Source organism: Pleurodeles waltl, chromosome 5 (genome assembly GCF_031143425.1).
Source record: "Pleurodeles waltl isolate 20211129_DDA chromosome 5, aPleWal1.hap1.20221129, whole genome shotgun sequence".
Classification (NCBI taxonomy): domain Eukaryota; kingdom Metazoa; phylum Chordata; class Amphibia; order Caudata; family Salamandridae; genus Pleurodeles; species Pleurodeles waltl.
Genome location: NC_090444.1, coordinates 219,598,603 through 219,626,356, shown reverse-complemented (window position 1 = coordinate 219,626,356; position 27,754 = coordinate 219,598,603). Strand labels below are relative to the sequence as shown.

The 27,754-nt window shown below is 40.5% G+C and overlaps 2 protein-coding genes across 11 annotated transcripts in view; one reads left to right on the top strand and one right to left on the bottom strand.

The window, feature by feature from the left end:
* Positions 1-544: 544 nt before the first annotated feature.
* On the bottom strand, positions 545-10,275 carry MRPL57 (mitochondrial ribosomal protein L57). Its single transcript, XM_069233947.1, has 2 exons — positions 9,872-10,275; positions 545-929 (listed from the first exon to the last, which is right to left on the bottom strand). The coding sequence occupies exon 2, from the start codon at positions 913-915 to the stop codon at positions 598-600; it is 318 nt and encodes a 105-aa protein (XP_069090048.1). The 5' UTR covers positions 916-929; positions 9,872-10,275; the 3' UTR covers positions 545-597.
* Positions 10,276-10,370: 95 nt separating this feature from the next.
* LOC138295567 (RNA-binding protein with serine-rich domain 1-like) overlaps positions 10,371-27,754 on the top strand; it is a 72,208-nt gene continuing 54,824 nt past the window's right edge. The window contains exons 1-3 of one of the 10 annotated variants that reach the window (XM_069233937.1): positions 10,371-10,517; positions 16,501-16,562; positions 16,659-16,738. In XM_069233937.1, coding sequence (XP_069090038.1) covers positions 16,702-16,738 — 37 coding nt within the window. In that variant the 5' untranslated portion in view covers positions 10,371-10,517; positions 16,501-16,562; positions 16,659-16,701. Of the gene's footprint in view, positions 10,538-16,500; positions 16,563-16,642; positions 16,739-27,754 lie in introns of those variants that run through there. The other 9 variants (XM_069233940.1, XM_069233938.1, XM_069233941.1 and 6 more) reach the window with 9 other exon arrangements.

Below are 27,754 nucleotides of genomic sequence, written 5' to 3'. Positions count from 1 at the left end.
AAAGCCTGGGAATACTGAATGGAAAGATTAATAATTAAATTAACAAAATAAAACCTCCCATAAAAAGGCCTCTAATCCAATGTATACAACAAAAAGTGTTGAATGAAGCATCAAATCTGTTTTGAAACTAGTTCATAAGACAAGTGATTAAAATGAGTCAAAAAGAAAGTGTAGTGAAATCCTTCCCTAGTGTACAGAAACAATTCACAACTGTCGGGAGGTGATAGTTTCATATCTTGTTTAATATGGAACTTAAAGCAAAGCTGAACAGCTCAATTGCCATGTAGTTCAGTTATAAATTATGGATTGTTACTATTTTCCAGAGTTAAGTTTCAATGTCAGCTAAACCCCCTCTGTTGTACGCTGTGCTGAGAAGTAAGATGGCTAATTATTTCTTCTATGTATGCTGCATATGGCAGAGTGGTTATAAACAAATGATTTTACTAGTGTGTTTTTGCAAGCAAAACATATCCCTACTGCGATTTGAAAACGCAACACTGGGTTCAAATGGCTATTCTCCTATTTTGTCATTAAAGCAAACATGCAAAGTATGTGAAACCTTTATTATAACAAAGAAATCCAGAAATTTTCAAAAATTTATGCAGCAGTCCACTTTTTACTTATTTTTAAATGGTTTAAATGATCTTCTACATATTTATGTGGAGGAAACTTAGCTACACAATTTGCGGCTTTAATGGCCTCCCATCTATCACGCTGGCGTTCAGCAGCATGTCCATGCTCCTGCTCTTTGGTCATATACGGGCGACTAATCCAATATTCATTCTCTGCTTCAATTTCTAATCTTCTGATCATTGCACGCTGCATCTGCCAGGTAACTTGCCTCGGCCTTCTGTATTTGCCAATCCATTGTTTACCAGGAATTCCTTTCCTAAGAAGCACTGTGGTGAGAAACATTTCGTTCCAGATCCCTAAAAAAAAAAAATACAAGTTATGACTGCAATTATTAATAATTTCAAATACTCACAGAGAACTTAAAGCAAAATCTAAACTATGTTGTTACCTTATCTATTAAGGCAGGGAGGGGGGTGGGTGTGTGTGTATATATATATATATATATATATATATATATATATATACACACATATACATACACTGAAAAAAAGTTACAGGGATGTTATAGTTCTGAATTTACTCGTACAAAACTATAGAAATTCAGCAGTTATAGTTCTTTTAAGTAACTATAACTTGCACGCTAAGGTAACTATAACTTGTGCTCTTGCCTTGCATAGTTTTCTTATCAATATTTTATTGGAAATGTTGAAGTAATAATATCAAAGATGCCATACAAGGTCTCAGCAATAATATAATATGTGGAGTAATTAGCAGTGCATGGCGAAGGCAAGAGTTATAGTTTCCTTAGGGCACAAGTTATAGTTACTTAAAAGAACTCCAAGTATAACTGCTGAATTTCTATGGTTTTGTACCAGTAAATTCAGAACCTAACTATAACGCCCCTGTAACCTTTGTCTTTTTCAGTGAATGTCTTTTACCCGAAACAATTTTAATTACAATAGGCTATTCCAACCCCGCTGCTCACGTTCTTTGGCTATGCGCGCAGGGGTTGGTCGCAAGGCCTGGCCTGCAGCCAAGCTAATAACCACCCAACCCTGTGCCACGCACATCCTCTCAGTGGATCTGTGAGTGGGCGCGTAAGTGTATGAGAAGGTCTGAAAGTGAGTGTGAGCGGGTGCTTGAGTGTCTGAGTGGGTGTTTGAGTATGAGTGCATGTATGAGTGAATGAATTAGTGTATGAATGTGTTTTTTCTTTTAAAAAATTCCATATTCGCGAATATCACGCATTATGACTCAAAATTATTTTAAACCCATAATTTGCCCCTGAAACACACCTATATCACACCCCTGGGGTCAGGGTACCTTCAGCCTGACCCCTTATGCCACTTTCAATTTGGATTTTCACCCCGTGGTATTGTGTCCCGCGAAATAAAATGGGAGCCACAACTTTCTAGTCAGGTTGCGGTCGGCCAATTGCAACACTTCTTTATGCATGCATAGTCGCAAAAAATGTTGTAAATTATTTGCGAAGTCATCACAGCCAGAGTTATACAAATGTATTTTCCCTTCAATATATCTCAAAAACTACTGAATGGGTTTACAACAAAGTGAAAGCGTGTTGTGCATACCGAAAGCTAGCTATCTGGAAAATTTGGTGTATTTCCATCCAGCACTTCGGACTATAGGCGTCTAAAGGTCCTACGGGAATTAACATGGGAAACACAGCCCCCCCCACCCCTTTTTCTCTGCCCCCGCTTGACAGATCACCCCGAAAGTTTCCGTGGGCAACAAGAATCACTGTAACACTTCTTTGGGGGAAATTTCGTGAAGATTCGTCAAACTCTTCCAAAGATATAGGCATGTCAAAACATGCTTTTTCTATGGAAACATGGTCCTAACTATAACTACCTAGTGATCACCTATATTTATATATATTTGTTTTTAATGAGATCATACATGATCACAGGAAACTGTAAGGCACCTGTTGAAGCTTGATCATCAGTTGAGAATTGACGGAACCAACAATATTTTTTTCTATTGTTATGTTTTACTGCTTAGAAGATGATGTAGGGGGGGGGGAACAGCATTAGATGAAGGATGAGGTGAATAACCAGGTTTTCAACTGTTTTCTGCAATTAGGTGGGTGGCTGAGAGGTTGGGAAGCCTTTATTTCAAAATCTTGGGCGAGAATCATCAGGAATCGAGCTCTCAAACCTTCCTTCAATTGATGCTCAACTTAACTCTATTCTAGCATGTTTTTAGACACACTCATAAAGCAGGGCACTCTCTTGGTCAATTGTTTGCTACTCCAGAACTAGTTAGGCTTACTTCCTTGTTAGAATGAACCAGTCTCATGTTTTCCTCAATTTTAGTAGCAGAATGGACAAGAGCTCATGAAGAATGGACAGTTCACTTTCAAAGAAGGGTGAGCATTGAAGAGAATATGGGCAATCACCCAAATCTTCGCAAAGAGTTTCGCTTGACTTATTTGTAGCAAAAGAAGAATGCAAACTCCCCAACAACAGTCAATACATTCTATGACAGTTTGGAGGCTAAATTACACATTTTGCCCTAAGTAAGTTAAAAGGGTAAATAAAAACAATGTTTTGTGCAAATGTTTGACACTATACCTTAAACAAGAACTTGTTACTTTCTAACCTCTCAGACCACTCATCTGCATTTTTCTACAACAGATAATCTTCAGCCTGAAGACAAGCCTTTTACTTCCTTTAGACCTACCACTACTGCAGACTGTATAAAGCTCGCTACAGCCAGCAGAACCTAGATGTTGTGGCGATCCCATCCAAGGTTCCAAATGGAAAAACATCAAGGATCGGATAGTGCCCAACTTACAACACATTATAAATGTGGTCATAACAACTGGCATATTTATGGAGTACTGTAAGCATGACGGTGTTTGCTCTTTGTTTAAAAAAAAGAAGAAAAAAAAAGCCATCTTTAGACCCGAGCGATCTCGAAAACTTCAGGCCCATCTTCATATTACCCCTCGTCTCCAAATTTATTGAGAGGAGTGTCACTTCACAACTTCGTTGGCAAGCATTCTCACTATCTCCAAGAAAAGGAATAGGAGCTAGACAAAGGTGCAGTAAAGTGCTGGCGATTCAGGAGTCGATCTTCGAATTATGCTAGACAAAGGTGACAGAGAAATTCAAATTTTATTGCATCTCTTGTCTGCCTTGGCTATCTCGATTCTGCTACAGCAACTTATCTCTATTGGTAGAAGGGGCACCAATCTAGACTAGCTATCCTTTCCAACAAAATAATCCCAATCCATTCATCTTGGATAGTGTGGTTCTACAGCAAAACCTATACAATGAGCTATTATTTCCCTACTACTGTTTAATCTCCAGATCACCCCTTTGGCATTTTGCTGATGACACACGTCTAGTCAGCTAAATTCCCAAAACTTCCTCTAAGAAGTCTTTTGATCTTGCTTCAGTGTTGGAAACATAAGCATGGATGAAATCCAACATCCTTAAATTGAATACAAACAAAACTGAAACCCTCTCAGTATTCAATAAAGTGAACAAACGGAATAAGTCTTTATGGGCCCTAAGCGTGGGCCAATGCCTTGAGCTGTATCTACTACACCCAATTGGGAATCATATTGGATTGTAAGCTTTCACTAGAACCCGAGATCACAACTGTAACAACAGCCTGTTTCTTCCAACTTAAACAACTATGAAGAATCTTTCCATTTTTGCAATTTTCACACAAGGTGATTGTTGCAAATATCTTTATCCAGTGTAGGCTGGATTATGGCAATTAAGTCTATGTAGGCCTCCCAAACAAATAATTGGAGTAGCACCCCCCACCACCACCCCAGCAGATATATTTAGTGTCATCTTCGAGACTAGAGATATGCATTGAGGCAAAAACACAGGGCTGCACTTGCCAGGCAAATGTAAACATATCGGAGGGAGGTTTACTAGCCACCTCAGTTCAATAGCTGGGCGTCCACAGGTCCGATTATTGTTGCCTACCACAGATGGAACAGAAGATGCAAATTTCCTCCATTTGTTCAAACTCACTTGCTTACCATTTTCGAACAAGTCTTAAATGATAAATGCTGTTACAAAGGCGAAAGATATGACAGATGAAGTACTTGTAATACTACATAAAATGAAACAGAATATTATTAACTAATAGCTGTTTTATGAATACTAGATTTAAAAAATCGTTCCAGCACAGCAAGGTAAACCTTCTCCTGAACTATTCCTATGAGGACAAGAAGAAAAGAATGCAAAAACCAATGGTTTAGAATTTGAGTATGCTAAGTCTGAATGCTGTTAGGCAAGAAACAGACCCTTTATTAGGTAAGCAGCGCAAGCGCTGAGCTTATTTACCTAATCTCCCCGTGGCTGCACGCATTTCAAGATTGCCTTTAACATGCACACTTGAAATGTGTCCAACCAAGGAGTAATTAGGTAAACAAGCATATCGCTTGCGCTGTGCAGAGTACAGCACATTAAAGAAGCAAAGCGCAAGCGATGTACAGATAACAGCTTTATTTTTTTAAATCAAAGTCCCACAAAGCGTGGGAAAACAGTATTTGGGCTTTAGGACACTGATAAGCGCGAACACATAAGGAACAAGCTTTGGTAAAGGCAGGAAATATGCTACAGCCAATGGAAACGGAGGAAAAATAAGTGGCAAGCACAGAAATCAATGAAAAGTAAGGGTGGGATGTAAGCCCCTTTTAAGATTTATATTGAATACAAAAGATTTTGCAAGCGCTGTGAAGGGGAAACCTAAACGTGGAAAAATCAGTTTATGTGCTGACATGAGATCTCTTAACAAAAACATAGTAGCAGATTTTCACCCCTTACCTAAAATTCACAAACTACTAACCACTTTAGGAAGGGCAAAGTTTTTCATCAATACAGGTCTTGTGGCAGCCTACCACCAAGTCTATTTTAGAAAGAAAAAAAATCCCCACAGATTCTTACTACATTTATCGTTGCAGTTGGGGCTTTTAAGTACTTAAAAGTACTGTTAGGTTTTGCATCTTCTGCAAGCTTTTTCCAAACATTTACGCCCTATTCAAAAACTTTTCTGGGGTACAAGCCTTTTAGGATGACATACTCATTTTTGCAAACACAGTGGAAGAGAATAATTGCATTTTGAAGAGATTTAAGTATTTTGAATGAACATGGTATAACTGTCGCTAGGGACAAATGCAAACAATTTAGAGGATTTTGGGGAGTATTTCGGTCATATTATAACATCGGAGGAGATAAAAACTTAACAATGACCAGAAAAGAGCCCAGAGAGAAGTATGTTGTCCAAAAAACAAGGATGATTTTAGATCTTTCATAGAATTATGTGACTATCATTCAAGGTTTGTGGGGAATTATGCAACTATCATGGAGCCTGTAGAAATTTACTCAGGAAGAATGAGTTTGGGAAGATAAACAACACATGGTGTTTTTTGCGATAGAGAAAATTCTCATGCAGGTACCAGCTCGGAAAACTTACACCAGTGGCTGTGAATGTATTATCACGGCTGATGCAAGCGCTATAGGATTAGGAACTGTGTTGTGCCAAAATATAGGTCATGTTGAGAATACTATTGCCTTTGCCTCTAGAGTTTTGTCTGAAGTAGAGAGGAAGTGTAGCAGCATAGAGAGAGGCAGGCTCATACCTGTGTGTGGTCAATAGAACAATTTCTAACATATCTTTTGGGCACCCATTTTATTCTGTGAACAGATCACAAGCCATTAGTGTACTTCCTGGGTGAGAAAGAGACATCACCAGCATATTCTAGGTTGAGAATCATACTATCGAAATTGCAAGATTAATATTTTGATATTAGATACATTCCAGGAAGATCCAACGTAAGGGCTGATTGTCTTTCTAGACTTCTCAGTGTGACAAGCAAGTTGTAGTAGCGGGAAAATATGTGGCAAAGAATTGCTTGGGAGCCGTTAGTGAAGATAAATGGAAATCTGCAGTAGGTAAAGACACTTGCATATTGAAGGAGATGAAGTATACACAAGAAGAATGGCCATAGCAAAAAAGTTAAGAGTGGGGAAAAAAATATGTTTCCATCACGTTTTCTCACAACTTTCTGTTGAACCAGGAATTTTATTAAGAGTTCGTAAATTTGGCACACCTGCAGAACTCAAATGTAAGATCATTGGTCTTGTCCATCAAGTTTATTTAGGAGTCAACAGCTACAAAGAACATTTTAAGAAAGACTTTTTGGTGACCATATATGGACAAGAATGTGGAAGATTTTGTGAACAAAATGTGAAGAATGTGTATTACCTAATAAACATTGGAAAGTTAGGTAACAAAGATGTTTGCCTACACCATTTTAAGACATGTCATGGTTTTAGACTTTGCAGGGCCTATTGTTACATTACCAGAGAAATCCAATTGTAATTGTAGATTATTTTTCTAAATGGATTAAGATTTCATTCAAGAAATTAGTACTAATGTGACTGTAAAAAAGTTTTCGGAAACAATGATTTCTATTGAAGGGTATCTTTCTGTGAAATCATCACCGATAATGGATTACATCTTATATCTGACAGAATGAAAGCTTTTTTGAAATATAAGGGGACGGCTCATTATATTGTACATTTGTACAGGCCACAATTCAATGGAGCACCGGAAAGGCTGAAGAGATTACTCAAGGATGGAATACAATCTGCCTGTATGTGTGGCAAAGATGTACATGATTTTGTTAGGAGCAAATATGGGCATATCATAACGTTCCTCATAGCACTACAAGGGTAGGTCCTTTAAACTTGTTAAGGGGCAGAAAGTCTACTACTAGATTAGTTACGAATTGGTTAAGCGACAATTTTTTTTATACAAAGTAAAGAAGAAAAAGAAGAGAAAGAATGTGATCTTGAAAAGATAAAGCGGAGGTTGGTAAGGCTCGGGGTAAAATGAAAATATATTTTGGGGGAAAAAATTGTTAAGAAAGAGAAAGTGCATATAGGAGGTTGGGTTATATGCTCCAGAACAAAGAAGTATAACGTTCACTTTCAGTTTCCTGGTCCAATTCAGGTTGTGAAATTAGCACACTTTTCCGTTAAATTAGCAGATGGGAGATGCTGGGCAGAAAGGAATCTGGTTGTCCTTGAGGAATTTCAAAAGAATATTACGCCATAGAAATTGATGAAGCATGAAATATCCTTTTTACTACTGGTGTTGTATGGAGAATTGAATAACCCTTCTGAAAAGAAAAAAAACCACCTTAAGTGATTTGTCTGATACTCATGATGTAAATGTAAATGCAAGTAATGATGAAATTGGTAGAGAACACCACAGCATTACTCGATGTGGTTGCATAACAAAGAAATCTAGTTACTGGCAAGAATATTATACATAGGAACTGAAGAGTATCCATGGATATATTTTTAAATGTAGTTATAAGAGAAATATAGAACGAGATTGTAATATAGGTAGGGATTACCTTTTTTTGTTTCTTTTATTTATTTTTGTTTTCTTTCCTTTAATATTTTATTTATTCTTTGTATAAAATGTATATTAGGTACTTGTGCCTTTTGTATTTTTAAGAAGGGGAGACGTTGTATCTTGGGGAATAGAGATAAGTGTTATCTTTGAGGGAAGTTATACTGCAAGGGCTTTGGGGGTGAATGTAGCAGGTTTGAATGTCGTCAGCCTTCCAGCATCTTAGGTGAGATACGATTCCAAACGCCAATGGAGCGATTGTCAGTTAGTGATGGGACTCTGTTATGCAGAGATGCTGGCTGCCGGGATACAGATGTTTTTATATGTAATCTGATTAAATTCTTCTTTGATTACAATCTAGTCCATCGTTTAAAACCTTACTTGAGAGACCACCACACATGCCTCATGACTGCCTTCTTTAAGCCTACATCCATAGTGCCCCTATTTTAGGGTTCCTACAGTTATTGTTTTCCAAATCCAGCACTAAACATATGGCAAAATATAACCTTTCCAGTAGTAAAGCCCAAAGAATGACTACACGACTATGGGATGGGGTTTAAGGGCTCGTCCAGTAGACTGCACTTGATACAATTTATCGTTCAGACTCATCTACATGGTTAACATTGGGGTGAGCTTCCATGCACTATTGTTCTTACTCGTCCTTTAACCCAAGGGAATGTAAACAATAACCCACCTAGAAAGGGAATAATTTGTTATGGAGGTATATGAAGAATAAGTGAACCAGATCTTCACTTCCATGTTTATGTCAGCAATGTAGTCATACGAGTCCTGGGGTCTTGAAGGCTGGACTTCGGGTAAGGAATTGAGAGGAAGGGAAGTCTTGCTACCATTACCATTTCCCCAAAAATTAGGAATGGCATGCAGATCCTGATTTACTGAGTCCGAATCAGCATGCAGTGCCTCCATTCCCGGGACAAATAAGCTTCCATTTTACCACCTGCTGTCACTGGCAGCAAAGAGGCGGGGCAGGGGTGGCGAGGACGTCCGTGCACAGTGGAAACCATGGGCTAGTACTGGCGAACATGCCACGATGCACTAGCAGCCCCAAGCCTCGTGTGATTTTACAGGCTAGATTTTTTTGCCGGCAAAACTGGATCCGATGTTGCCACACCCAGGAAGTCCAAGTTTAGAACAGAAGGCCAGTTATAATAGGGAAGACAGTATCCCACCTGGGCATACTACTCTACCCAATTTAGTTAGAATGGGGCACTTAGATGACACAGCTGTGTCATGCCAAGCAAACGATAGATTAACACTCGCTGCTCTCCAATAGTTTCCAATCTATTTTTGTCATCTTGCTATGAATTAATCGTGGCTATCAATAGTTTAAAGTTAATTGTGAGAACAATTTCTCAGACTTAAACGATCATCAATAGAGATGCATTTCGCAGACGAACGGAAATTTCGGACGTTATCTCAATAGCATAGAAACACCTCGTTCAAGCCCCTAAATGTACACACGACCTGGATTATATGAACAGGAGAACCACAAGGCTACATTAATGTTACATTCATCTCCGCATTTTACCTTCACCGCTCCACCCTACCCACGAAATTAAAGGGAAATATGCCATGCTTGAAACAGTAAGTAAACCACAAATCACTTCAAGTAGGACATAAATGTGAGGAAAGGCAAAACATAATGAGAGGCTGAAGTCCTTCCTTCCAACAACTTCTAGACCATTAAGACTCCTTCCCATTACTACCTAAGCAAAATCATCAGCTACAAATAATCAGAAATTCCAAAAATATGACAGCAGCCGATATTCAGTGCGTTTGAAGGGACCGTTTTAGAAAACTGGCAGACATGATCAAGTATATCCTCTTTTAAGAGGCGTGGGCGGCAGCGGGAGCACAGTGCACTCACCGTCCTCTGAGTGACAGCAAGAGCCGGACTGAGTCGTTTACGCACACACAGAAGACAGTTGAAAACTGAAGGCAGCAGCCGCGGTGCCACAGTTTGGACTAAGAATCCGTGGAGAATGAGGGGCTCGTCACGCGGGCACAGACCGGGTGGTTCTCGGCTGCAGATCAGGAGTCCTGTCAGATTTGTCCTTGGGAAAGAATGCACAAACCAGAACCCGTCGCATTCACACGGATCACAATATATTTTTACTGCCAAACGTCGTAAGCTCAGAATAGCCGGAGAAGACTCATTTCAGCATCTGGGATCCAGTGAGCTGGCGGAAGATGAGAACGTGAAACAAGCAAACTCGCTCCTGAAGGCAGGGGACACCTCAAACGCACAGCAAATGGCAAGCCCCCACCTCAACCAATAGTTATTCGGGTTACTTTCTTGAGTCCCAAAAACCAATGAATAACGAGCGTCATCCCGACCAGTCCGAGGGCCGGTTTGAACCCAACCAATCCCGCGTTATTACACTTTTCTACAACTACCTGAATACGTTTCCGCGTAAATGATAGGCTGGGAGCTCCTGGTCGTCTGAATTGTGCCCTTTACTTGCTGCATTCTCGACAGTAGACGTTCAAAGGAATGTCAACGAACTACCGAGGTAAATACTTGGTGTCCCTGGTGAGTGGGTTGCAGTGTGTGATGGGTACATTTTCTTTTAAACCTTCAGCTAGCTCGGCCGAGGACTGGGGTTCAAGAATTGCCCATTGGTGCAGTATTTGCCACATTTCTTAGAAAAAAATACCAGCCACTTGTTTACATTTTGTTATCCAGGAAGGGCAAGGACCTGGTAGGAAAAATAATTGTATGCAACCCCCAGTTCGCTTTTATAGCATGGCAAGAGTCTTATTATTTTGTTTACTTCGATATTTAGTCATCTCAAATTATTTCTCGTGTTTACTGTTTTAGATTTATATTTAAATAAAGATCAAATACCAGATTTCACAGCCTTTTCCATTTTTTTTTATGTCTGGCCTTGGAGAATGTTGGTGTACCTCAGAGATTCAGTTGTGTCTGTTACTCATATGCTACATAGCTTATGTGAATATAGGTCTGAGTCGAGATTGCTCTCTTTGGGGGCGTGGAGACGGTTGTCTTTACTGATTTGAGACTACAATAGCAGACTGATGAATTTAAAATTTTAGAAAAAAAATCAAATGAAACATGGATTTTGTGTTAGCTGAAACACGAGACATGGTGCCATTCTGGTTGAAGTACCCATTTCTGTGGTGGGCAGAGTACCATTAATAAGAATGTGTTGCTAGAGGTCTCGTTTGTTTCTGAAGGCATTGCTCTGCCGAGTACCTAGAAAATATAGTAACATCCATTGTATTGGTTGGAACACATCACAACACAATTTGAAGTTGCCATATGGCCTTGGTGAGTACTGAGATGATTAATAGTACCAGATAGGGAATACTACTCCTTGGTATCCCAGTAATGATAACCCCTGAAACGGGTGGCTGAAATTTGTTGAACGGAGTATATACTGTTTGTAGACCTGGACTGCAGATTCTTGTTTTTCGCCACGATGGAGGTGGGCTGCAAGCTTTATATATATATATATATATATATATATATATATATATATATATACATATATATATATATATATATATATATATATATTTATTCTCTCTCATGTCACTATTGTGGGCCTGGATGTCCATAGTAATCTAAAGTAGACACTCTTTGCGAACCTGGCCACGTTATGGTGACCCCAAATTATAGCCTAAGGCTAACATGGAGAGATGAATTAATGATGGCTACAAATAATGGAATACTTCCGTGAGGGGAACACCTTTGAAGAAGCCAGAATGCAGATGGAACTTCAGGTGGGGCACTCCATTCTGTACGCCAAACTGTCTAGGACAACCTATACATATATGGGAATGGTACACAGTTAGACTGCATCCTATCGGGAATACTGGCATTAACCAAATAGGAGTAAGGAGGGCTTCCTGCTGACCTCATTGTCTGAGACAATTTGTTATGATTGTCTGAGACGAGTTACAAATTAGGACTAAGTGTGTCATACAATGTACATGTGTATGTGTGGTACTCTGCTCATGGACGATGAATGGAACAGAAAAATAGAGTGTTTGGAAAGCATCAAGTAACACTGTAACCTAACTCTCTTTAAATATCTTCATAGGTCATAAGTATTTTGACGTTGAGTATCTGTTTATGAGAGACTCTGACAGCATTGTAGTTGTTGAAGCTCTTAGGGTACTGTCTGAAATTAACAACTGTAATCTTATGACTGTATTGCCATGTAGGATTAAATATAACATTTTCTAGCTTTCATAACAGAAAGTTTCAATTCTGTTAAGGACATGGAGGCGGGGATTATACTTTCTTTCTTCAATTTTATTCACATAGGCCATCATATAACCTTAAAGAAACTAACTTTTTCAGAAACCCTAGGGTTATGGGAACCCAAAACATTATCCAGTCACATTGCTCATAGTCCTTTTATAGTACTTCATCGGCTCTCATGTTCCCTTATTTTCCATGTGACAGAAGCTGTCTCCATATTCCAGATTACTCTTGTTTAGATGTTTTGTTTCTGCAAGGACAACCACTTTCAATGTACCCTAATCTTAACCATCATCGAGGAACTTCTAAGTATACAACCAGACTTACATTTTCCAATACATGTTCCTCATAGTGTTAAAAAAAATAAACTCCTTTAAACATAACACTTAATAGTGCAATACAATATTTACATCCTATGCAATGACAGAGCTGTTATCTATTAATTCTTTACCTATGCCAGAGTGGAATACAGTCACTTCTGAGCACCACGAAGGGATAATCCTCACCTCATAATCCTCACCTCTTTGCTCTTAATAGAATGTAAACGTTCCTATAAAAAAGATAGAAGATAGGAACTTGTATGTTCTCTGTCGTGACTGGAGGCAAGGATTGTGCTCCTTCAAAGCTTAGTCACCATCAAAGATGCCATATTCAGGGAGTTTAATACTCTGAGGGTTCTCTGTCACAGTGAAATACCCGCAGGGCCACATACCATTACGAGAAAGATCTGGAGAATAAGAGACACTGTGCAATAACTGGGTACGAAGTAACCACTATCTATGATAAGTGTTAAATGTAATGACATGTCAGATATTCATCATCCTGTATAAGACATTGAGAGTGTCTATTGCAGTAGGGCACGACTGACAAGAGGAGCCCGAGAGAGGGTTGTAATGTTTGTATTTGAAACTTAATAAAATCTGTTTTTATTTTTATTTTTAAAAAGATGCCATATTCATTACTGGTTTGAAGTAAAACCTTTTAAAAGTAGACTCTGTGGACCAATATACTGCATTCAGTATATCGTCTAAGCAAGCCCCAAGTGAAAAAGATTTTGAGGCTATCATTGCAGGGTGTGCCCCAAAGAAGGAGATATCAATCCCTGCCTCTTGCATGATCCACCTGACCCATCTCGCTATAGTGGGAGATGAAAGTGCCTTAAAAGGTTTTTGGATAGAGATTTATATGTTTCATTTCCATGAGGTGCAAAATGCATCCATCTTGTCCTCAGATGACCTTGTTATACCTAACTGCACTCAGTTATGGGGTATCATTAAAAGCCAGGTACATGCAAATCTCCTTCACATGCTGTGGTCCTGCACCCACTTACATCATTACTGGCAGGGAGTGAAGCACTACCTCTCCCTGTGCACCGTCAGGGACATACTAACTACATGGAGTTATGCATCCTGGGCCTAGATATGAGCAACACATCTAGGGTTACATCCCGATTCATAGATCCTGAACTCCGACTGGCCAAGAGGCTCATCACTTGTAGGTGGAAATCACCTTATCCTCCACTTCCAGTGGCCTGGACACATTTGATGTCAGTCTGGACACAGGCAGAAAGCATTGCCCTACATAGGAGGACAACCTGGGGCTTCACAAGTGTCCCATTGCCAGTAACAGGGATGCTATTGTAGCTGACCTACACGCCACCATTCATAGCACCCTTGACACCTCACATACATGACCACAACCCTCTAGTGTGGCACGTCCCGCTAAGCAGTGCACCCTGGAATCACACACTCATTTCCAGTATCAGACTATTTCATGTTGAACATTAGGACATCCTCATAAGACTGTCCTCACGCCTGATTATGCTATGTTTAGTGACTTGGGCGGGGGATACAAGGTTTGGAGCCGGGATATCTCAGAATTTTGTTGTATTAGTTCTTTTATTGCCGTTATTCCTGTTTTCTGAAGAAACAATCTGTTTAATTCTGTTACTGCGCAATATAGCCTCACGCAGCCCATATATATCATATGCTGCCTAGTGACTATTATTTTTAGATATGCAATCGTAGTTCACTGCAAGATTAGTCAAGTGTATTTGGAGGGCTGTCCTGTTAAGCTGTAATGCTGACGCATGGCTTATCCCTGTCAACCTTGTATAAGCATTGTCATTTACATATCTGATGAACTGCCTGTACCTGATGTCATATAAACTGAAAATACATATTAAAAAAAAGCAATAAACAGATTTAAACAATCATTAAAAGCCTGTGAATAAATTGCCTTAGAATTGAATTTAGTTTGTCTATAAATGTGTAAATAAATCCCGTAAGGGGTAAATACTCTACCTGTAAAGTCCAGAGCCCTGACATCTGAGACTCTTCTGCAGGAGATTGAACACAGCAACATGGATAGCTTATCTGTAAGTTCTTTTCTGGAGAGGTACCTATTGCTCCTCCAAGATAAGAAAATATTAAGTACCTTTTTTACATTCTAAAGAGGTGAATAAATAGGTTCTGGAGGAAGCAAAATATATATTCCCCTCATCAATTTAGTCACTAAAGGATGTTCTCTTATTGGAGGCCCTTCTTTTGTGATATGCCCTGCCAAAATGGTTGATCTAGAATTATTTGCTGGTCTATATGCATTTTCTTCTGTGACTGATGCTGACGAAAATGTTATCACTACACAATGTCTGACCCCACAGGAGCCACTTACCTCTGCAGACACCAACCCATCCATTTCAACCAAACATGTATGTATTGTTAAACAATACTGTCTGTTCAAGCCTTTGAAGGAAGTTGTTCAGCTTTTTGCGAAATTTCAGGGACTTTCCCTTGTAATCCTCCATGCCATAAGACATAGTTTTCAGGCCTTCACAAGGTGGTGTGTGTTTCCTAGGCGATCTAGAAGGAGGCCTTGAAACAGGAGGATGAATTGAATAATCCGATTAAGGCTCCATCAAAACTGGATACCAGACTTGAGACCTCTATAATGGCGTGATGGATCACTACATTCGCCTTCTGTCCTCTGACCTGCACATGCAGTCTTGTGATCATTGCAAATGGGGGAAATGTTTACCCCTTTCTTTCAGCTACTATCCTGAAGGAAGGCGTCCATCACCTGCAGGTCCAGCCTTCAACCAAAGTATCTGTTTACTTGCCCAATCTCTAGGTAAACAGGTCTACTGTGAAGGGTCCTGCCTGTTCTCTCACTTCTTGAATATTCTCAAATATAGTTTCCATAGACCCATAGCTTGTGAATGCCAGTCTGCTATGTTGTTGGCGGTGCACTTGAGGTATTCTGCATTCACTGAAATCTTGTCCATTTAGAAATGGCAGAAATGTTTGCTCCCACCCCAAACTGTGTATGTACTGAACTGTTGAAATGTCAGTTCACTTCATTATATGTAGTATTGCATAGTTATTGACTATTATGTCATATACATGCACAATATGCACAGAGTGTAAATATGTTATTTATTGCCCATAGAGAGTTATGTGCAGGGGCCATGATTCATGCAAGCTGAAACATCAAGGGGGCTATGATGTCCCTCCACTCCCTCATGAGATTACACATGTATAAGAGACAATGTCAGCTGTGAGAATTCCATTTCTCAAGGTAGCCTGTGCGCATTATTGCTGAAGAGAATTAGGAAAAGGAAAATGCAGTTTTTAAAGAATTGTGCAAGCATATAAGAGCATTGTGAACCTGAAAGATTTAATTAAATAAAGAACATCAGTAGAAACCCCTATTTACATTCTCCATATTCCAGGTTCCCCTCCCTGGTCCAGAACCTTCCTTTGTTGCAGTACTGGCTATATCTACTCATCTTTATGTATATTATGCTTTAAATTATGACATACAACTGGGATCATTTGAATCTCTATAATGTCTCTTCCTCCATAGTTTTAATGGCCTTTGGCGACTAATAAACAAATGTATGTTTGTGATTAACTATAGACAACCGTTTTCTCAGAACAAAACTCCATACTTTGAGATGGAGTTCTTTGTTTTAATGCCAGATACAGTTTTTAAATCACTAGAGATTATTAGTAACTCAATATTCTATAGTTTTCAGTTTTCTTTGTCAGAATAAGACTTTTTTGCATTTTATTTAAGATAACAATTCTATAAGTGAAACATATCCAATACAGAGCTGCATTTTTGTAAGTTCCTACCGTAGTTGAGCAAGATGCCTCTTACAGAGAATAACTGAGTCTTAATTGCATAAAAATATCTGCCTCTTACTAAAACATTGCCCTTCTTTCTATCTGTTTTCTTGTTTTTAATAATTGCTTTCTCCCCAGAAGTGCAGAGGGGTTGTAACAGACTGACCTGACGGGCCAGTAATGGGCCATTCTTATCTCAGGTTGGTACAATCTGTCTCTGTTTTAACATTTTAATATTCTGTTGTACCTGATCCATGTGTTTTTGAATTCTTTCTTGAAGTCTTTATTTTTTTCAGACTCTGCAGCTGGATGATTGCCACTTTACACTAGAAAATAGGCATGTCAAATATCATAGTAAGACCAAATGATTCCAAAGGTATTTAACTGTACTTTTATTTCGTAGAAAGTCTTTTTCATATAATTTATGTTGTGCTAAAACCATTATGTTGCTAAATAAGAACTCAATGTGTCCTTATTGTTACTGTTGAAATATTGTCAGTCAGACTGTTACTGTTGAAATATTGTCAGTCACCATCTTTGAGATGGCAGCTCAACAGTTAGTCAGTCATCTGAAGAAAGAGTATTCTAACTAGCTTTTCTTTCTTAACAATATTATTTTACAAAATTGTGCAGCGTATTCTAAACATTTTTTAGGAGAAAAAAGCAAACTCTAGTCTGACTCAATGCAACCAATATATCACTGAAATGTGAAAACCCATGAATGGGCCAAGATCAGTTTTACATGTGGACAGTTGCCTCCAATGAATAAGAAGTTGGTTTCTTAATGCTGCACCTATAGTAATACAATTTCTCACAATACTCAGGGAAGGGAAGTAACGAGAAATTATGGGTGATGAGGGAGAAGGACTTAGGCAGCAAAGAGAGGAGAACAAAAATCTAAGCATTATATGGTTCATGGAAAATCGGAAGCCTTTGCCTTGCCTATCCAAGTCACCACATTAATACAACATACCTATGTTCTGTAGTTTGCTAAATTTATCTAGAAAAAGAGTACAATGATTCAATTTGGAAATGTTTTACCCTGAAAATATCCCACTAACAACATGTGTACCACTGGTTCCTTCTGTATTCTATTTGCTCTTTAATGTGTACATCTGTCCTTTGATAAACCTAATTTACTCTCATGGTCTCAAGGCACTCTTAATCAAACACTGCACAGGTGATTGTTCTTCATTAGAGGTGCTCCATTAATGTTTGATAGCAGTACATCATTGGATGGAGTTCAGCTTCATATAGCTGAATGCTAATAACACAGAATTAAATAAAGGACTCTGAGATGAATTATGTTATCCCTTCAGAATGGGACGTCCACCATCTCTTGCAATGAAAGTGAAAACTCTGGGTATTGTAATAGACATTGTCATTATACCTCTATACCAATACATTTTGCAACTCAGGCTACTAAACTTTGTGGCTGCACTTTTGTATATTTTATCTCCTCTTGCATGCTGTCAACACCTAATTATTGCAATGGTCTTTATATTTGTCTAATTATGGATGTACAACTTAAGTTCCAAAGTGTACAGCATGCAGCATTCTGCTATGAACAAATTTGACTATATGCCACGCGCATTTACAAATCTTCACTTATTATTAATAAGGAGGAAAAAAATCACTGTGAATGCCTGTACCTCATACTTGAAGCATGTTAACTCATGTAAGGCCTGCATAATAAAAGCAATTGAACCTTACAAACAATGTTGTAGTTTGTATTGTGAAGAAGAAATGCTGCTACAGGTACCTGCAATATAAAGAGCCCATTTAGTAGGTGGTTCCCTTAGTTTCCTGTCTACAAGTTTTAGCAATAAGCGACAGCAAGTAGTAGGGGGTGTGGCAGCGCTCAGTCTCTTCCTGTTGGTGGTTCTGAACACTTGCCTGTGCTGTCACTGGACACAGATATAGCCCTGATTCCTCAAGCTAAGAGAATTAGAGTATCTGGAGACTTGAGAAGGGAAAAGGAAAGAAAGAAGTAAGCATGCTCGTATCCCCCCTCGGCCTGAGTAAACAGTGATAAACAAGGTGGAACGACAGTAACTGCAGGGGGTGTGGCGGCGCCTAGTATTTCTCTGCCTGTGGCGTTTGAACGTCACCTTGGCAACTGTCAGAAACAGCACGCCACACCACATTGTACATCGCACCCAGATCTCCTACAAGGCTCAAAATAATCAGCACCAGCATCCTATTAGCGACTAGCCTCAGGAGCTCTAAGTCAACATTAGATCAGGCCCAGGCCTAGTCTCATTCGTTAGGTTTGGAGGTGGCGTGGTGCTAAGCAATTACACCTTTTTTACCTCTACCTCTCTCTTAAGCATCGGTAACATGCCCCCTCAGCAGCATCAGCCCGATTCTGGCTTGCACCTATCCTGCTAGGACATCAGAGGACAAAACTGAGCCATTAAACAGCATAAAGAGAGCAAATGCTGCAGATGAAGCTGTCAAAATTGTTAAAGGAGGTCAAATCCAAGGGCCCAAAAAAACAGAGGGTCCATAGGACTTTTGGTGATAAATGGAAATTGGCACATAGAATTTTCCTTAGATACAAGGATCATAGTAAATTAAAGCAGCAGAGAAAATCACTCAGGCAAGACGTCCCCTTAAGGTTCTGGGCCCGAATAATAATCTTAATATGGAAAAAAAGCAACAAAAAACCTCTGGTGCCACAACCACCCCCCTAGCCTGACCGATCCATGCCCAAGAGGCCCGGGAGGAGTTTCCAGTACTGGTGAATCCCATAGAGCTTATAGCTCCCACAGATCTGGCCAGCCGCAAGGAGCACAACAATGATCTGACCTGGAGCACCAGAAAGGCTCAAAGCCTGAAGCAAAAGGCTTGGGATGCCAATCAGTCATACATACATAACTATTTTACAAGAACTAGGAATGATCCAGGTATTGCGGGGGAAACCGTGCTATCCACCTCCCACAAAGAGACTGAAGGGTAATGGACCGTTCCAGAAAGTAAGACAACACAACCAGAACAAGTACAAAATAAGCCCTGTGGCATTGTGGGCCCAGACAGCAACCTGGATGCCTCACTCATTGGGGAACCGATAGAGTTGGCGGATACTGCAACAGGAGGCAGTACAGCCACTCATAACAAGAATCAGCAGTATGCTATCCCTGGAACTATCATTGGCAATAATGTCAACACCCCACAAACACATCAAGCTAAAGTAAAGAGCCTATCACCGACAACAGGATTGCCATGCAGTGGAGTGGCTGTCCATGCAAGGGATAGCCGATGGCAATCACCTGTTGAGACTCATCATATAACACCAACCCAATCAGCGGCCCGGTTGGCTCAAGAACCGACGGACACTTGCTGGTCTTCATCTTCCCCTGAATGGGGCTTTGAGTGTGTCCCGCAGGTCTCGCACAGTTCATTGACTCAGGAAGGGTGGTGCTTGCAAGACCCTTGCCCCAACGAACAAGCACTTAAAGAGGATTATGGAAGAAATCCTGGGGAAAAAATAAAAGGAAATCATGCACCCAATGTGGATCAAGAGGCAGGGGCCCGCACTGACTGCATTATAACCACCATCAACAACTCTTTGCTAGCGGCAGTCAAGGCATTGACATGGTAGTCCCATAAAATGGAGATTCAACTAGATCTAATCCATATGATGGCTCAGAATGTGCTCCTGATAGATAATAAATTGAATGCGCTGATGGGGAAGTTAGAAGGGTGGGACCAGTGCGGCCTAACTGGGAAGGGAGAGGATGGGAGTCACACGGAAGCAATTCTGGATAAACTCTCAATACTGCCAGACAATGTTCCCTGTAAGGCGCGCGTGCACCTTTTCTTCCCCCATCATGCAGGCCCCTTTGACAAGCGCGCACGTTGCAACGTTCTTGCAACGTCGCTCCCTGCATCATGCAGCAGAGAGGACGTCAGTGCTGCATCTACAAAACAGACACAGCGCGAGGACAGCGATATACGTGTTCCCCTAAGGCAGATAATGCTCATATTTGAATCTGGATTGAAGTCAATGAAAACAGCGTTTAAATGCTGCGGGGAGTGTTTTAAACATCATTTGACGTACTATAGCATACAAGCGAGCAAGTGATATTTGTCCTGTAAATTAATGGTTAATGAGCTAGGAAATGCTTCAGAACAGTAGAAAATGTGCTGTTATCAAATGTTCCACCATTCCTATACTTTGTGGTAGTTTATATGGTTTATTACTTTCTAAGCTTAAATAAGCCTTTTAGAGCGATATACGTGCACCCCTAAGGCAGATAATGCCCATATTTGAATTTAGATTAAAGTCAACGAAAACAGCTCTTAAATGCCGCGGGGAGTGTTTTAAACATCATTTGGTTTGCTTTAGCATACAAGCGAGCAAGTGATATTGGAGTTGAAAATTAATGGTTAATGAGCTAGGAAACACTTCAGAACAGTAGAAAATGTGCTGTTATCAAATGTTCCACCATTCCTATACTTTGTGTTAGTTTATATGCGTTATCACTTTCTAAGCCTAAATAAGCCTTTTAGAGCGATATACGTGCTCCCCTAAGGCAGATAATGCTCATATTTGAATCTGGATTAAAGTCAATGAAAACAGCTTTTAAATACCGCGGGGAGTGTTTTAAACATCATTTGGCGTGCTTTAGCATACAGCGGGCAAGTGATATTTGTCTTGGAAATTAATGGTTAATGAGCTAGGAAATGCTTCAGAACAGTAGAAAATGTGCTGTTATCAAATGTTCCACCATTCCTGTACTTTGTGGTAGTTTATATGCTTTATCACTTTCTAAGCTTAAATAAGCCTTTTTGAGCGATATACGTGCTCCCCTAAGGCAGATAATGCTTATATTTGAATCTGGATTAAAGTCAATGAAAACAGCTTTTAAATACCGCGGGGAGTGTTTTAAACATCATTTGGCGTGCTTTAGCATACAAGCGGGCAAGTGATATTTGTCTTGAAAATCAATGGTTCATGAGCTAGGAAATGCATAACGTTTTGCTCACTTTGGTATAACTGGGGTGTAGGTGGCACTTAACAGGTCATGTCCTTGGGGTGTGCAACCAGGTCCCAAAACTGCCTTGATGCCCTTTTGCATGGAGCAATGATATCCCTTTTTTGCTTTAGTGGTATGGAGAGGCTAATGCCAAAGATCTTGGCTAGTTATGCGCTGCGCGCGCGTGAATGGTCAATTTCTTGGCGCACGTATCCTTGGCTACAGCGCACAGAGACCGCACACTGCCTTACACAGTGGAAACAAATTAGAGGGAACATTGCTGCCAGAGCTATGAACCAGTTTAATCCAATCTTGCAGATTCGCGGGGGCTACAGAAAAGAAAAAAACAACTAGCTGTATGTCACTTGGAGGCAAGAAGCAGGACACTTGTAAAGGGAGCCCCACCGCATCCAAGTCTGAGGGATTGGCTAGTATAGAGTATGATGTAAGAATTGACCATCCCCCTATGGCGCCCCCACTATCTCCCGTAATTATTGTGAGGAAAAAAAGTCTTGAGCTGCTAAATCTGGAGAAAGCTGCAGACTAGCTGCAAAAAGTTTCGCCTCTCATGGTGCTTCCACCTCACCCCTCTACTACTGTGAAAAACAATAAATTCGGAGATAGGTCCGAAAGAGTCTTAAAATGAGCCTACCCTGATGGTGCTGCAACTTTCCCCCACATTTACTGTGGGGGAAAAGTAGTCTAGAAGCGAAAACTGTGAAGACAGAGTCGAACAAGCTCCACAAGTCGAGTATGGGGTATGGCCAACAGCCATTGTTGCCAAGAAGACAGAAGAAGAGATTGAAAAAAACACGTAAATCCACAAAAAAAAAACTTCAGATGGAATCACACCGAGAGAACATTCAACTAAACTAGCAACCCCGCAGATACATTGGCACCTTACCTAATTTTCATGCAGAGATCAGTTGTTACCTCCACACTGAGCGCCCGCCCTGCAGGGGAATATGTTTTATCTAATATCGAGCCTAAACTCCAATCCAATGACAATCAGGCTGTTATGGCTAACAAAGGAAGCTATAATCCCCCACCTATCAACTCTGGGTTGGGTGTCTCTAACATAGCACTTAGTAAAGTACCACCTACAGTAGATGCCAGGTCTGTTAGAATTTCAGTCCCAGGGCTAACAAAAGGGGCCTTCTCTAGCTGGAGGGGAGCTGCCTGTGATGGGAAAAGAATCTACAGGGAGCACGGAAATAGCACAGGTGCCTAGCTACACCCCCGTGCCTTACTCATTGGGCACGAAGGGTGGGAACAGCTTCATTGAAGGAAATCTAGATATGCCATTTGTCTCTAACGGGGCCGCAGGTCTGAATAAACAAAGTAATAGTGACAATGCAATTGACCAGCATTTGAGCTTTGTAGACACCACCTCTGTACCACATGGGGCTACGTGGACAGTTGAGAGGGGGTCTCAATCAACAGGAAGTTCAAGGCCAGGCCAGGTGGGGGTCTGGAGCAGTGAGAACAGATGTCAAACTCGTCTAGAATCAGATTATAAATACACTAGGATATTAAAGATAAAGCCTGCAATCCATCAAGAAAACACGGATCTGTCGACCATAATTTTTACCCCATTATATGCTACTCAAGGGTCATGGGATATTCTCAATAGATTGAATATCCTACGATTATTACATCATATATCGGCATTTGCAAATTTAATGTCAGAAGACTTATTAGAGGTAAATTTTAGCACTCTTACATGAATCAGTGAGATTGAATCAATATTGACCACATGGTCTGCACAAAGTAATATTGACAGAATCTTTGAATATGAAGGCCTTTTAGAAAATTGGCGCATAAGAATTAGTAAGGAAGTCAGAGATAGTCACCCACGAGCCTTATCTGCTGGAAATCAAGCTTCACCTCTGGCAAGGGAAAATCTCAATGTATTGAGAGGAACCTCGTTATGAATCCACTATTATTAGGGGAAAAATAACCATACATCTGATGAATGGTGAACCCAACCAGGATGGGCCTAAGAATATAGGTAGGGCTCACTCTGCTGGGCCAAATGAGTGTCATGATATTTTGAGGGGGCAAGGATGGGACTGGCTGCCTGCAGCACTGTCTACCAAAATGAAGAAGTGTATTTAGCTCTGAACGCACTTCCAGTAAACTTGAATTTAATCCAATTAAAATAATTAGATCATTACTAACCGGCGCTGGCTTTAAGACATTTGCAAACAAGGCAGATATTATGTGTTTTCAAGAAACATGGTCGACAGAACCTCTGGCTATAGAGGGCTTCATAACATTTCAGTCCCCTGCCTATAAAAAAAAAACTTGTTTGGTAAACGTATCGGAGGCCTTGCTAAATATGTTAAGTTAGAGCTGGCCAGTAAATTAGTAACATGGGAGATATCTACTAGTAACATGCTACTGTTAACGATACATGGCTTAGCCTTATGTAAAAAAAAAAACACTCCGGTTACAGTGATAAACATATACATTAACCCCTATCAAGGTAAGAAATTGATGATGGCCAAATCTACACTGGCCCTATTGAAAGAGTTTGTCTATGATCATCCAGGCCATGAGTATGTGTTGGCAGGGAACTTTAATACTCACCAGCTTGGCCAGGAAGAGGGTCCTTCTCGAGACCCCGTAAGACTGGCCTTAGAATCTTTTTTTAATGAATATGACATAAAAACAACTGATCATAGTAACATAGCAGTGGGCACCTGTATTCCTACTTTTAGAGACATATCCACAATAGACTATATCTTTCTAAGCCCAGCACTCAGGAGTCGGTGACTAAGCCACAAGGTGATTTACCAGGGGTGTGGAATTTATTAAAATATCTACTTGTCCAGGGGACAGGTTGCTTCTCAAATCTATTTGTCCTGTAAAAAGATCTACTTGTCCCTTTGGTGCCATGTAGTGTGGCGACAAATTATGGCAGCAATCTCATTATGTAAGTGCTCTGATAATAGCCTCTCTGATTATGCCAGGGCTACTACCATAGTATGGCTTGAATACTTGCAGTTTCAATCCCTACTGTAGCAATTTCCTTATTTTGCCACCTTTCTGCAGATCTCCATAGTGGGGCTGGAGGAAGCAGTAAGCAATAGTTCCAGGGCTGGAATGCCTTTGAGTCTGCAAACCTACTAACCTGCATGTTTTAAAGATTTTTACCAGCTTCTCTCTAATATTTTCCCATAATAAGAAAGGTTGGACATTTACTCCTGACAATGGCAGAATTAGAACTTCTTCCAGGGTTGGGAAGAAAGTGGCTGGAGGGAAAATGAACTTGCAAATGCTCAATAGATTTTTACATGAGCAAATCTACACATCGTATTTACCCATGCTAAAATACAGTTCACAAATATTTTATAGGGGTATGACATATACCATGGGTGCACTTTTGTGACTTTCTTTAAGAATTTGGGGCCACATGTAGGTAGGTTCAGATTTGCGACCTGCAAATTGCGAGTCGCAAATCCGAATGTAGGATGGTGTCCCTGACACCATCTGTGATTCGCAAGGGCTTCGCAAATGCCCACCTCATGAATAATCATGAGGAGGGTCGCAATTTGCGACCCCCTCGCGAATGGCGGCCCTCACAGGGATGGTGGCCTACTGGACACAGCAGACCACCATGTCTGTGACTGCTTTTCAATAAAGCAGGTTTTTTTTTTTTTTATATATTTTTTTTTTTAATGCAGCACATTTTCCTTAAAGGAAAACGAGATGCATAACAAAAACGAAAAATGAAACGTTTTCGTTTCTATTTTTCAGAGCAGGCAGTGGTCCACAGGACCACTGCCTGCTCTGAAAAAATGTTTACAGTGACATTCACAATGGGGAAGGGGTCCCATGGGGATCCCTTCCCTTTTGCGAAAGTGTTAGCACCCATTTGAAATGGGTGCAAACTGCGATTGGTTTGCGCCCGCGTTCGCGGTCACAAAACAATCCTACATTGCAATGCGAGTCGCAATTAGGAAGGGAACACCCCTTATTAATTGCGAGTCGCAAACTCGCAAAACTGGGTTTGTGCATCGCAATGTGCTTTTTGCACGTCGCAAACAGCGAAAGTCGCTGTTTGCGACATGCAAAAAGCTACCTACATGTGGGTCTTGGTCCCTAATTAGGTCTGGAGTTAACAAAGACATTTTGTTTTTATTAAACTTCTATTTCTCTCTCTTTCGGCTGGCTTTACTGTGAGTGATCGCATTCGGCTCTTCCACAAGGAGCATATTGCCACACAAAGTAGTTTTGTTCAGTGTCAGGAACTACAGTGGCAATCAGTGACGTAACGAAACTGGAGGGTGCCCCTTTGCAAAGAACATGGAGGAGCCCCCTCTCCAGAGTCACTCGGGGCAGGTGCTGTGCTGAAGTGGCCCCCTGGAGGGCGGGTGCGGGGCCTTTGTTATGCTGCTGGTGGCAACGTGTGCTTTTAGAGTTCAAAAACTTTTTGGGGGGGTTTTGCCAGTGTTTGTTACAATGTTGAGGTCCTGGTAGCTCCCACAGCAATAAAGTGTTACAAAAGCCATGTCAAAACAAGACACGCACTGATGAAACTAAAAGACTTATAAAAATATGTCAGATTAGTTGGCTTTGTCAGTGTTTGTTTATTTTCATGCTTCCCATAATCGTGTTGAAAATGGTTACACTGATTTTCCATTAGAAATATTTTTGGGAAATACTAGCATGCATCAACACATTTTACTAAATGACACTTCATTTGCATCTAATCAGAGAGCATTCTGGGAGCATTATATTTAGCCTCATAGCCTAAACTTTTCAAACATGTGTATACAGTTATTTTTTTTTTGTACTGGAACCAACGTCATTAGTGAAGTGTGACCTTAAAACATTTATTTACAGCACTCACCCTAATAATGAAGGCTTTCAAATAATGAACCATAAATACAAGTTCGAACAGCATTATCTTTTGGAAACACATTACCTCAACTGCAGAGAGTTCCACTCTCTGTAAACAGGAAGCCAAAGGGTTTGTGCTGCAGGGGGTTGGGCCTACTTGTCCCAAGGACAAAGTAAACATAAAAACTTGTTGCCCTTGACCCCAAACAAGATGTCCCGGGCATCGGGCGATAGGAATTCCACATCCCTGCTTGGTTTCACGTACTCTGTTCTCCGCTCTGACCGCCCACCTCTCTCATTTCTCTTGTCCGATGAGTCCTGAAAGGAACGAGATTGGCGTGTATCAGTATATTGATATCTATCAGGCATTTTTATATTATCTCTATTCCTTAAATTATACCTAGTCTGCAGGGTCTCCGTACGTGGAGATTCTCCCCTTTCTCTTTTTAGGTGTTTTTTTTTTCTTGCAGCGCTTCTTATTACCCTCAGGTTGCTGTTTAGCATTTTCTTTACTAATTTTTCCCTGAAATTTGATTTTTTGTGGTCTAGCCCCAAGGCTGTCTCGACCGATACTGGAATATGTTTCCGCTATTATTTTAGGCAGTTCCCGCTCCTGATCTTGTTGCGGGACGTCACGAAGACGCATGCACACTGCAAGTGCAACTGCTTCCCCTTTAAGATTGTTTAGGATTATTGAAGAAACTGTGGCAAAGTTGCCCATCAGTTGCATTCCTAAGTCTAAGGCCGGGGCTGCCCCGTATTCTCCTGAATTTGTTTAAGCACTTCCGGTAGGTTGGCCAATGTCGATGTACCGTGTGCCGTTGTATAGAGTGCAGCAAACACCGTGCCCCATGTATTACAATGTTCTACTGTGGGAACCATCCCAAAGGGTAAACGCATAGTTCGTATTCTATGTTTGTCCTGAGGTCCCGTATGGGGAAATACCGCCTCCAGCGTATTCATTTTCTGTGCCAGCCAAAATGAAGCCTCCTCCCGTTTTGCTGGGACTTTACCCATAATAGAGTGTACAGTCACTGGGTTTATACCTGGTGTTACTGCATGTGGTTGTGCTGGAGCAGCACGCGCTGGGTTTGTATTTAGTGTCTGCATCACAAATTGTACTAAGCGTCTATATGTAGCCGTTAAGTCTGTATACAAACGCCGAACTTCAGCCACCTCCATATTTGCTACCACAGGATGTGGTGTATATGTGGCCAATAAAGGCCAGGTAGGACCATCATTACTTAGTGGACCTAACCTTACTTGTAATATTGTATGGGGTAGGGCACCATCAAGCCAATTATTATGTTCTTGAAAAGATAGAGGTATCTCTAAGTACGCGTACGCCCTGTACTGCCCAGGTGCGTTTGCAACTGTATATGTGTGAAATGTATTTGTGTTCCCATCAACTGCTGGAAATGTGACCCAAGAGTAAAAAAAAGTTCTGTTCTATAGGCTGCGTGGGCGGCCACCACAAAGGTGACTGGACCACCCTGGATCGTAAGACCATTTGCTAGCAAATGTGCTGTGAGCGGTTTTCTCATATTAAGAGCTATTTGTAT

Coding starts and splice junctions, on each gene's coding strand:
- MRPL57 (XM_069233947.1), bottom strand. CDS start 915: ATGTTTCTCACCACAGTGCTTCTTAGGAAAGGAATTCCTGGTAAACAA.